Below are 13,307 nucleotides of genomic sequence, written 5' to 3'. Positions count from 1 at the left end.
ATCTTTGTATTGATTTTAGGCATTGTAATTTCTGATTCCCACGATACAAACAAAACATGTTAAAATTATATTCTATTTACGTGTCATAGAAGACAGGATAAGCAAGAAAGTATAAAATGTAAAATACAAATATAAGACAGCTAATAACAAATGTAAAAACATAAGAAAAATATGCAATGGAATAAACAATACTTTTCGATTATCTTTTTATATTATTTTAATAACGTGATATGTTAAATACTATGTTAGATGAAAGTTAACTAATGCTGATTATTATGACTAATTGCAAATATACTATCTTCTTTCTTCTTTTCTTTTCTCTTCTCAGATTTAATATTATGATATGAGTAGTACATTAAGTCCATCAGTCTTCTCATAGAATCACACTTGCATATTTTGTGTAAGTAAGTTGTAAGTGGAATAAGACATTTTAAGTATCTACAATTAGTAAACAAATAATTTTCATGGTTATCTAAATAGGTTCAGTAATTAATAAATTCGCAGCTAATTTTGTCAACAATAATATTAGATACATTAAATTTTAACATTAAATACATATAGTGCTGAATTTGTTTATATTATTCAAAATAATGATTCCAAATTCCCAATATTTTCCAAATTTATTTCAAAAATAACGTGAACAATTTTAATTTATTAAATAATTAAAATTCAATGGATAATATATATTTTTGTTAAAATATTTTAATAATATAATAAATCAATATATTATAAATTATTCCTTAAATGCATAGAACATATTTAAATATATCTAAAATTAAAATTTGGCGAAATTAGGTTTATAACATTTATACTAACACCCATAAAGGTTTCGAGATTCACGGGAACAATACGAGCACAAGTAATCTGAATAGGTACAGTTGTTCGCCTCATTATTATCATTAAAGACTTTTTTCTATTTTTGTCCAATGTCAGCCACTCCGTTTCGAAAATATGGTCAATCATTTGGTGACTCTACTGAAATATGTAAAATGTATCCATAGATAGCATGTGTGTTAGAAACAAAATATATTTATATTACTGATACCTCGTAGATGTTAAAATTATTTAATACTATTAGAATTTCAGCATTTAATTGAGAACATCTATACCTACCATACCAACTAAATATCTACCATACCTTTATCTTTAATTCGTTTCCATACCAACAATAGAAGAAGTTTTGAATTAAAATACAAGCCATATATAATATCATTTCAATATGTTTGGCTTTCGTTGTTGCTATACTTATTTGATAAAGACAGAAGCATTGCACCAATGTAGTTAATATAAATTGGATAGCAATAGTCAGTCTAAACTTTTCATTTACAATAAACGCAAGTCTAGAATTTAACAAATTGTTCGTATAATAACATATTTGAATAAAATATACTGGAAGAACGATATTCAGATGTACACGATAATAATTTAAAAATTATTGAGTAAATTTTGTTAAATTGGCAAAATTGTAAAACTTAACCTGAATATATCATAATGATGACGCACGCAATCGCGAAGAACGTTTGAATAAGATATAAATCTTCTCAAACGATAAGTTAAGATCTCAATTTGACAGCAAATATGGACTAATATTCCCCAGATGAAAGTATCACAACCAATACTAGCGACTGTTGCGACAGTCATACCTATCATTTGATGAATGAATGCCAGATAGAACAGTAACGTTGATGAATAATCAAATGGCAACCATGCTCTGTATGTCAATTTTCCATTTTTCAAGCTTGATAAAGAAGATAACACGAAAAATGATAACGTTACCGCTGCCAAATATACAAAGCGCCAAGTATTAATTCTAAAATAATTATAAAATGTTCCTCAAATACATACATTATCTTCATAAATTGTATATAATTTTTTTATTTTTATATTTATCTATTTATTTATTTATTCTTTACGCTCTTAAATTCTTGTAACTTCGTATGCAATAAAAATGTTTAGACCGCATTTGGTACATACATATAAAGGTAATTTTTTTTCCAAAAATGTATTGTTGGCATTAAAGGGAGATCCAGAAAAAGTATAAGGATTGAAATTAGAAGTAAATAAGTAAATAACTCCACCTATTTACTGAAAGATATTTAATTAATAAATAATTTTGTCTATCGTTTTAAGTAGAATTTATATTATAGGTCAATAATAATCATATAGATTTCGTCTACTCAAAAAGGTAGAGGAAATTAGTTATTAGTTGAATATTTGTCAGTAAGAGGTAGAGATCACTTACTCTTTTATCTCCACTTTCAACTTTTGTATCTTCTTTTCCAAGTAATCCACACTACATCGCCAACCAGATGTTCGAAAAGAGCAACTCACTTTACGCCTCAATACCAATGCGTTCCAAAAATTTTTATTAAAACTGAAGATACATGGTAACAAAACGGAATAGTCTTGGAGAACTTTATGGGTTAATTAAAAAAAAACAATATATTTTTAATAACTCTATTGCATGTTTCTATTTACCGTACATTAATTTTATGATTTATGAATTTGAACATTTAAAGAGAAAAAGAAATATTACGTAAAAGATCTAGATACGAAAAGTAACACAATGTAAATTTCAATAATTTTATTAATATTAAACAATAATAAAATATATTATGATATTATTGATGATTTGTTAACACTCTATACTTACTCTATGATTTTATCAAATTTATAGAGAATGTTTATTTCAGTCGATGTCGACGGTTTACATGGTTTCTTCATCAGTATGTCGATTATCATAATAATGTTTTTGCGATTTATGAGCAAAATGAATACTTTAAAGCAAGCATTTAACATGTCCATTATAAATAAGAAACTATCGCAAAAATCGTCGGCATTGTCCGTTATTAGGGTGAGGTCTATTAATAGCGATAGCGTAAAGGTATTTACTAAGAAAACTGTTATGCTTGTATACACGTAGTACGCTACGCGTTTATGCAGTGATGACCAAGAATCTGGTCGCCAACATCCAGCCATCGTTAAAAGTATAAAAGTCAACTTAAGTATGCGCATTTTTTAAAAAATTATATTTTTTTTATATTACCTGCGAAGCACACAATACATGTAAATGTTTTCTGCAAAAATTTAGTGCAACGTACAGCATTATTAATTAAACGTATCTTTAAAATAATTTGCAACTTTGTCAATTAAAGAATGTTTTTTGTAAATAATATAAATATTGCATTTCTAACGATATAAGCTTTCTAATTAATCTAATAATTATAAGTAAACGTTGTGATATATTTGCCGTAAAGAAATATCAAATTATTATTATAAAAAAAGAATACTTTTTAAGCGATCACAACGAATATGTATAGCAAGCACCAAAATCTTTAGACTGACTGGCAAATGTCGACAGTCTATAGCTTTGCTGTCGGATCGAATTTCTTAGTATGTATAAGATACATCCATATGTGTGTTCATATATTTCCACCCTTCGCAACTGGTAATTTCATTATTCATAACGTATCCCTTATAACGTATCCCTCACAATATGTTATACCTCGTGAAATAATATATTTATGAGGCGATATGCAACACGTATATACACAGTAACAAAATTTGCATACCTTACGGTAATATATCTTTGGATGCAATAATGTTTTTCAGAGGCAGAGTGAAGAAAATACGAAATAGAATTCTCAAATATTGAATAAAAAATTATATCTTTATTTAATATCGGTACCTATAGGTTACAATTTTATGATACTTAAGCTATAGATATTTCAGTTTTCTCTGAATTTGAATCTTTCTATAACCATTGACTTTACAGATACTTCTAGAATAACGGAGCTGAAACGTTCGATTTATGATTGTGTATCCTATTAATTATTAACGATCGGTATAACTTACGTTAACGCATTGTCAACCACGTTGAATTTTTAAAGCTTTCTTTTACTTGTCACTTGTTCTTCTTCTAGAATGTTTGTAGTGATCAATTCTTCCTTCTTTTCCATTAAATTATAACGACAAAATCGCGCAGCATTTATTCTTCAAATATGGCTTTTCATATAAAAAAGATTGATAATTGATTTTAATATAATAACATGTAGAAATAATGAAATATGTAAACTTGAATAAAAAACATTTTTATAAACGTTTATTTAAAAATAATAAGTGTGGCGGCCGCGCGTGCGCCCCTACCAAGACAGCAACATATTCAGCCACGTTTTCTCGCGAGCGCTCGAACGCGCCGACCAAATATATAAACAAATTCGACAGCAACATTCATTGTCCCGATCGACACTCTCACCGACGCCTCATCGGACAAGAGTTAGACGAGCATATAGTGGAGTGTCCATCGCGACTCGCCGAAGAGTCACATGGTATTTTTGGGGACGCATCCTCCACATACCATCGCTACCTTTAATCATACACTCCTCTCCATCGCTATCATCTCTGATCGACATCGACACACGCATCCCCACAATAAGTTTTTATATTAAAATTTAATAGAAATTTTAAATAAATTAGTAGTCAAAGAATAATTTAATTAAGAATAGTTTAAAATGATTTAACAGTTGGAATCTATTTTCCTTTGTTACTGTATTGTTACTCTATAGCGCAGTCCGCTGTAGCGACGATAAAATTGAATCCCTAACGTACATGAATAACTAAAACTAAACAACTAAAATGATTTATGTTACCTTATTTGGATATTTATACATATTGTTATTGATTGCAAATTCAATCAGATTTATTTAATCCTGTGATAAAACAAACATTTTATATATACTAACACCCGCAAAAGAATCAAGATTCAATAGAAATAATATAAGCACTAGTGAATTCATTGAGCATTGTACTACGTTTAATAATCAATAATTAGTATATTGTACAACTAGTGGGAAAAGTGGTCGATTCTGAATGAGTGTGAAGTTGGTCGCACGAGCGAAGCGAGTGCGACCATCACACTCATTTGGGCTCGACCACTCTTCCCACGAGTTGTTTATACTATTTTTTCTAACAAGAGCGTGAAACAGGCCGCTTTTCGCGCTTGTTTTACAATTTCATTTCTCCACTAGTTGAGAAATGGCTCCATTTTTCAACTAGTGGAGAAATGGATCGTTTTGCTCACTCAAAACAAGCGCGAAAAGCGGCCCATTTCACGCTCGCGTTAGGAAAAAATCTTTTTTAACATTTCGATCAAACTTACGCCATTCAATTTCGAAAATGTTACTCACAAGTTGCCGGCTATATATCTGTTGCAAAATAATATTAAAATATAGCCATCAATTATATGTATAAACAAGGCTTTAATTTCATAATTAATTATTATTATTTATTTATTTTATTTAATAATAATTTATTCATAATTCATTATTTTGAAGATTGCGTACCTTCAGTTTTATCTCATTTATATATCAATAATAAAAAATTATTTGCGTCACTCATCATGCAGCATATGCTATAATACATACTTCCATAACGCCAGGTGAACGTACTTTTCATTCCTTGTGTGGTCGACTTAATTAACTGATATGAATAGAAACATACCATCATTGTACATACTTACCATAAATTGAATAGCAATAGTAAACCTGAACTTTTTATTGACAGCGATAGCAAAAAGCTGCAATTAAACACATTTTGTCATTTTAATATCTGCAAGTCAAAATGACTGCGCTGACATCTTTATTAACATAACAATATTAATATTTTTATGACATTAACTGTATTATAAATACAAATTCAAAAACACGATTATGTTGCATTATGCATTCATGAAGAATATCTCTTGCAAAAAATTTTATTTACCATTATATTTCCAAAATTTTAGCATTTTTGAAATATACTAGAAGTGGCATATAAGAAACGAAAGAATACGAATACTCTCTGTCGACAATTTTATCATTTTTATAAATTTTAATAAAGATAATGCAATTATAATATTATTTCCCTTTAGTTAAAAATATTTTATTTTTTCATAATTATTCTGCGTGTTACTGAAAGGTTGCCGTATATGATTCTGTCTCCGTATTGATTTTAGGCACTGTAATTTCTGATTCTGATTCTCACCTTACAAACAGAACATGTGAAAATTATATTACAAAGTGTATCATAGAAGGCAGGATAAGCAAGAAAGTATAAAATGTAAAATACAAATATAAAAATAGATGTTAATAAATGTAAAAATATAAGAAAAATATACAATAAAATAAACAACACTTTTTAATTATTCTTTTCTATTTTTCTACTTTAATAAGGTGATACATTAAATGTAGTGTGTTAGGTGACAATAACTATAATGCTAATTGTTACTACTAATTGCAAATATACTATCTTCTTTCTTCCTTTCTTGCCTTTTCTCAGATTTAATATTAATATCTGAGTAGTGCTTTAAGTCCATCAGTCTCTCATAAAATCACACTTACACATTTTGTATAAGTAAGTTGTAAAAAGAATAAGACGTTTTAAGTATCTAGAATTAGTAAACAGACAATCTTAATCTTTATCTAAATTTGTTCAGTTATTAATACAGCTGACTTCGTCAATATTAATATTAAATACATTAAATTTTAACATTAAAAACATATAGTGCTGAAATTTGTTTATATATTATTTCAAATAATAATTCCAAATTTTCAGTATTTTTCGAATTTATTTAATAAACAGCATATACATGATTTTAATTTATTAAATAATTAAAATTGAATTCATAAAATTTGTTTGAATTTGTAAAAATATTTTAATAATGCAATAAATCAATATATAATAAATCATTCTTTAAATACGTAGAACATATTTAAATATATCTAAAACTAAAATTTGACGAAATTAGCTTTCATAATATTTATACTAACACCCATAAATGTATTAAGATTCATGGGAACAATGTAAGCACAAGTAATCTGAATAGGTACAATTGTTCGCCTCATTATTATCATTAAAGACTTTTTATTATTTTTGTCCAACGTCAGCCACTCCATTTCGTAAATATTGTCACTCATTTGTTGACTCTATTAAAATGTGTGCAACGTATCCATATAGATAGCATTTGTGTAAGAAACAAAATATATTTATGTTACTGATACCTTGTAGAGAAGGGGGAGCTCCGTTTGCCTACATTCCCGATTTCCAACAGCTTTGTTTGCCCACAACATTTTGTCGACAGCTTTGTTTGCCGACATTTCCGATTGCCTACAGAGCGATTTGCGATTGTCTACGAGCATTATTGCGCACATGTAATAATTAAAAATACGAACATAAGTTTGCGCACATGACCTTATTACGCACAAACACATTGCATACATGACTTTATTGCACACATACACATTGCACACATGAAATAAGAATATTATTATATATTAACACTTTGCACACACGCTTATATTGCGCATGCACATACTCTTTGCACACATGACTTTATTTCGTACATACACATTGCACACATAACGTTATTGCGCACATACACGGATTTCCAACTTTTGTGTATTGTGTACGCAATAATGTCATGTGCGCAATCGGCATGTGCAATGTGTTTGTGCATAAGACCATGTGCGCAAACGCACATTCGTATTTTTAATTATTACATGTGCGCAATATAATGCTTATATTGACAATCGCTCTGTAAGCAATCGGGAATGTTGGCAAACGAAGCTGTCGGCAAATGTTGTAAGCAAACAAAGCTATTGGCAATTGGGAATGTAGGTAAACGGGACTCCCTCCCTCGTAGGTATTAAGATGTTTTGATAACAGACTGTTAGAATTTTGCAACAAAATTTATACAGAATAACATCAGCATTTAATTAAAAGCATAAATACCCATCACTCCTAGTACTAAATATCTATTACCATACCTTTGTTTTTAATTCGTTCCCATACCAACTATAGCAGAAGATTTCAATCAAAGTAACAGATACATATGATATAATTTCAATATGTCTGGCTTTCGTTGTTGCTATACTTAATTGATAAAAGCAAAAGCATACCACCGATGTAGTTGTTATAAATTGCATAGCAATAGTCAGTCTAAACCTTTCATTTACGATAAACGCAAGCCTAAAATTTAATAATTTTGTTTGTGTAATAACATATATTTTAATAAAATATATACTTGATGAGAACGATATTATATTCAGATGTAAACAATACATGTATATTAATTTAAAAACTATTGTAAAGATTTATAAGATTGACAAAATTGTAAAACTTAACCTATATATATCATAATGATGATGCACACAATCGCGAAGAACGTTTGAATGAGATATAATTCTTCTCAAGCGATGAGTTACGATCTCAATTTGACAGCAAATATGGACTAATAATCCCCAGATGAGAGAATCGCAAGCAATATTAATGATGTTTGCCGCAGCTATACCTATCAGTTGATAAGTGAACATCAGAGAGAACCGAAACGTTGACGAATAATCAAATGGGAACCATGCTCTGTACGGTAATATTCTATTTCTGAAGTTATTGATTAAAAGAGATAGCACCATCCATAAATATGCTATCACCTCCAGATATACGTAGTACCAAGTAGTATTTCTAAAATAATTATAAAATGTTCCTCAAATACATATATAATAATCTTAATTCTTAGATTTTATGTAAATTTTTTATTCTTATCTTTATTTATCTACCTATTTATTTATTTATTTATAATAATTACTTTTTACCCTTTTAAATCCTTAACTCCGGTTGTAATAAAAATTTTTAGACCGTATTTTATATAGTAAAATAAAGGAGTTGCTCATTCCAAAAATGAAGTCGGCATTAAAGTGGGAAATCCAAAAAGAATACAAAGATTTAAATTAAATATAAATAAGTAAGTAACGTCGCCTATTTAACAATTACAATTTAGGCAAATGAGAGCCAAAACGCCGGTAGCAAGGCGACAAAATTAACTGGATTTAAACACTTATATAAAGAACGATCAAACGTTTCGGTCCTTCGCTTTAATGGTTAACCAATCTCTCTCGTCCGTCACATTGCCAGCCGCGGTGCAAGGACTATTACAATTAGGTCCAAATTTTTCCATGCAACAGGTTAGAAGCGGGGGAAAAATAGCGTGTGAATTTATTAAGTACGTCGAGTCGAGTGTGAATTGTTTTCCCCCCAACTTTCGTCAAGGCGTTCACAATCACTGTATACAAACCATCAAGAAAGTAGTTTTCGGAAATATGCCGATCCAGCTCCACGATCGTCCATTAATTCAAGCGCTCCGTGAGACAAAGGAATTTCTTAAAAATAATGTTAACGTATATATTAGTCACTAAGGCTGACAAGGGTAACCCCACTGTAGTTTTGGACAGGGGCACTTACATGGGGAAGATGAAAGAGATGCTCGGAGATGAGAATACGTATTTAGTGTTAAATAAGGACCCTACAGGTAAAATAACTACAGATCTCAAGGTTCTCCTTAAAGCGTGGCTAGGAAAGAAATTTATCACACAGAGACAGTATAATTTCCTCAATTGCACTGACGACGTTATCCCATGAGCATATGGTCTTCCGAAGATTCACATAGCCAACTGTCCGCTCAGGATCATAGTATCGTTAACAGTCCGCTACAACCATTAGCTAAGTTCTTACAAGATATAATACAGGGGAGCGTGCCTAAAGCTAACAGTCGCGTGGAAAATAGCTTCGAGCTAATTAGGAGCCTGGCGGGTACACGATTGGAAGACCATTTCGAGCTGATTTCCCTTGATGTGGTCTCGCTGTTCACAAACGTTCCTACGGAGTTAGTTCTGACTGGTATTAAGGATAGGTAGCCTTACATCACAGCTAACACTACGATACCACAGGAAGAATTTTTGAGAGCTATCCAGTTTGTACTGGATTCAACGTATTTTGTTTTTGATGGGGTAGTTTATAGATAAACGTTTGGTTCGCCGATGGGATCCTCTCCGTCTCCTGTGGTGGCTGATTTAGTACTGCAAGATTTGGAGAGGAAGGCATTAGAACGCCTTCCCATTTTTATACCGATTTATCGCAGATACGTGGACGACGTTTTGATGTCCATCCCGCTCTCACTTGTCAAGACAGTTTTGGAAATATTTAATTCCTTTCATAAGAGATTACAATTTACGGTTGAAGTTGGACGTAATCGGGCGATTAATTTCTTTGATACCACGGTAAGGGTCAACAATGGAATGTGATACCAATTGAATTCAATTGGTATCACAAACCAACTTTTTCGGAGCGATATTTAAGCTTTTTCTCCCACCACCCGACCTGTCAAAAAATAGGCACGATTATTGGCTTGGTTGATAGGGCGTTTTTATTGTCTCACCCGAGATATCACCAAGAAAATTTGAGTAAACTTGTCAATATCCTTTTGGTCAACGGATATCCTCGGGATTTCATTTTTAAGCACGTAAAGACAAGGTTGCTCAAATTGGTCGACGAACAGGGGAGGACGGGGGTAACGGATTCGCGTATTTCGACTTCTAAGAATGGGGAATTCGATCAGTTTTTTGTCATTCCTTATATTGACAAAATTTCTAACGCCCTTAGCAACACGTTAAAAAAGTTTAGCTGCCGCACAGCATTCGTCGGTATAAATAAGCTAAATCGGTTTGTTAAGCCACACAAGGATGTATTGCATGATTTTGCACAGAGTGGGGTGGTTTACAAAATTAACTGACGTGATTGCGACGCCTCTTATGTTGGCCAAACGAAGAGACAGTCTGGCACGCGGGTTAAAAAACACCGTAATCAGTTTAGCGGAAGGGCGGAAAATTTGTCGGTCGTTTCCCAGCACCGCTTAGAAGGACATGAGTTCGATTGGGATAATGTCACGATTTTGGACAGAGAGAGATCTTATACCAGAAGGAGCGTCTTGGAGATGGTTCACATTAAGCGCCAAGCCAATGGCATTAATCTGCAGGAGGACACGGCGAAGTTGAGCAGCGTTTATTTACCGATCATCGAGAGAATTTCGCATATGTAACTTCGCCTCTCGGGGTTATATATTTAATGCCTATTTGTTGTGCTCGACACGTCGTGTCTCCCGTGAACAGTATTAGTTTCGCTCTCCCGCAATAACGACGCGACCTATACATTTTACAGTAAACACAATGATAATAAGTTACGTTTCGATGACGATGTCCGTTAATTTCCACGTGGTGACTTGTCAGGTAATACTGCTTGTCTTCTGTTTCCCGATTGATTGGTCAGATTTTGTAACAGTTCTGTGTTTAATTAAGGCAACAGTCGCCCCGGGAAATTGCATCGTTCCGCTGTTTAACGAATTGAGACGACGTACTCGATCGAAGGATTTATGGCAATGCGGACTCTGCGGAATTGACGGCATGGCTGGAATGGCGATCTTTTATTGTTTGACGACGACTTGATTGCATGTAATTTTTTTTATATTTCATCACTGAGGATGGTCCAAAGCGAAGACTCGAAACGTTTGATCGTTCTTTATATAAGTGTTTAAATACAGTTAATTTTGTCGCCTTGCTACCTGCGTTTTGGCTCTCATTTGCCTATATTGTAATTGTTTATTGTTGCGAGAGCTTTAACCTTTTATATTGTCGCCTATTTACTAAAAAATATTTAACTAATAAATAATTTTGTATATCGCTTTAAGTAAAATTTATAGGTATTATAGGTCACTCAAATAATAATCATATAGATTTATTTTACTCAAGAAGCAGATGAAATTAGTTATTATAATTGAATATTTGTCAGTAGAAAGACTTGACCACTTATTTTTTTTACTTTCACCCCTTCAACTTTTTAAATCTTTTCTTTCAGATATTCCATTCTCTCACCGCTTTCGGAAAGAGCAACTCATTTTACGCCTAAATATCAATACATTCTAAAATTTTTTATTAAAAGCCAAGATACATAATAACAAAACAGAAAAGACTTCGGGAACTTTATGGGTTAAATAAAAAAAACAATATATTTTTAATAATTTTTAGGTGTGTTCTAATGCACATTTCTATTCTCGATACATTAATTATATCAAGTGTAAATGTGTAAATAAATTTAAATAAAAAAAAGAAAAATTTACGTACAAATGTGAAAAATAACACAAAATAAATTTTAATAGTTTCATTAATATTAAGTAATTATCGGTATATTATGATGTTATTGATGCTTGTTAATACTTACTCTATACTTTTATCGAATTTATAGACAATATTTATTTCAGCCGATGTCGACGGTTCACATGGTTTCTTTGTCAGTATATCGATTAGCATACTAATGTTTTTGCGATTTATAAGCAAAATGAATGCTTTAAAGAAAGTATTTAACAGGTCTATTAGTAAAAAGAAATTATCGCAAAACTCATCGGTATTGTCCATTATTAGAGTCATTTCTACTAATAGCGATAGTATAAAGGTATTTATTATGAAAACTATTATGCTTGTATACACATAGTACGCTACACGTTTATACAGTGATGACCAAGAATTTGGTCGCCAACATCCACATATCGTTAAAAGTATAAAAAGCAAGTTAAGTATGCGCATTTTTTAAAATATTATCTTCTTTTATATCACCTGCGAAGCACACAATACATGTAATTATTTCCTGCAAATTTTGTGTAACGTACAATATTATTAATTAAACGTATCTTTCAAGTAATTTGCAATTTTGTCAATTAAAGAATGCTTCTATATTTATATCATAATTATTTAATAGATTTATTCCTTTATTTTCTATTATTTACAAATGTTATTTGTAAATAATAAAAATATTGCATTTCTACCCATATAAGCTTCCTAATTAATTTAATAATTGTAAGTAAACATTGTGATATTTGCAGTAAAGAAATAAATCAAATTATTATTATAATAAAAAATACTTTAAGCAATCACAACTGATAAGTATAGCAAGCACCAAAATCTTTAGACTGACTGGCAAATGTCGACAGTCTATAGCCTTGCTGTAGCGGATCGAATTTCTTAGATGTTGATATCCACATGCATGTGTTCCCATAATTCTACCCTTCGCAACTGGTAATTTTATTAACCATTTCACGTATCCCTCGTATCCCCCAATACAGCATACCTCGTGAAATAATATATTTATAAGTCGATATGGAACACGTATATACACAGTAACAAAACTTAAATATATTACGGTAATATATCTTTAGATGCAATAATTTTTTTTAGAGGTAAAGTAAAGAAAATACATGATAGAATTGTCAAATATTGAATAAATAATTATATCTTTATTTAATATCGGCATAGGTTATAATTTTATGATACTTAAGTTATAGATATTTAAATTTTCTCTGAAATTTTAATCTTGCTATAGCTATTGACTTTACAGATACTTCTAGAATGGCGGAGCTGAAACGTTTGATGGCTGTGTATCCTATTAATTAT

At 30.9% G+C, this 13,307-nt stretch overlaps 1 protein-coding gene across 1 annotated transcript; it reads right to left on the bottom strand.

Moving 5' to 3' along the window:
• Positions 1–249: 249 nt before the first annotated feature.
• LOC112464740 lies at positions 250–13,032 on the bottom strand. The gene is made up of 11 exons (XM_025031896.1): positions 12,779–13,032; positions 12,082–12,473; positions 8,161–8,496; positions 7,803–8,004; positions 6,807–6,962; positions 6,378–6,424; positions 2,654–3,016; positions 1,478–1,810; positions 1,139–1,340; positions 817–972; positions 250–438 (listed from the first exon to the last, which is right to left on the bottom strand). Exons 2-11 carry the CDS (start codon positions 12,441–12,443, stop codon positions 382–384), a joined length of 2,214 nt encoding a protein of 737 aa, XP_024887664.1. The 5' UTR covers positions 12,444–12,473; positions 12,779–13,032; the 3' UTR covers positions 250–381.
• Positions 13,033–13,307: the final 275 nt, after the last annotated feature.

The sequence above is a fragment of the Temnothorax curvispinosus genome, unplaced genomic scaffold (assembly GCF_003070985.1).
Source record: "Temnothorax curvispinosus isolate PA1 unplaced genomic scaffold, ASM307098v1 QBEX01014530.1, whole genome shotgun sequence".
NCBI lineage: Eukaryota > Metazoa > Arthropoda > Insecta > Hymenoptera > Formicidae > Temnothorax > Temnothorax curvispinosus.
This window is presented reverse-complemented; position numbering and strand designations above follow the sequence as displayed.

What these genes read in the sequence shown, in the direction of transcription:
- LOC112464740 (XM_025031896.1), bottom strand. Translation starts at nt 12,443, where the DNA reads ATGCGCATACTTAACTTGCTTTTTATACTTTTAACGATATGTGGATGT. An exon ending in AAATTCGATAAAAGTATAGA is followed by an intron (nt 8,497 to 12,081) that starts GTAAGTATTAAC and finishes TAATTATTTTAG; the next exon opens with AAATACTACTTGGTACTACG. An exon ending in AAATTTGATAAAATCATAGA is followed by an intron (nt 1,811 to 2,653) that starts GTAAGTATAGAG and finishes TAATTATTTTAG; the next exon opens with AATTAATACTTGGCGCTTTG.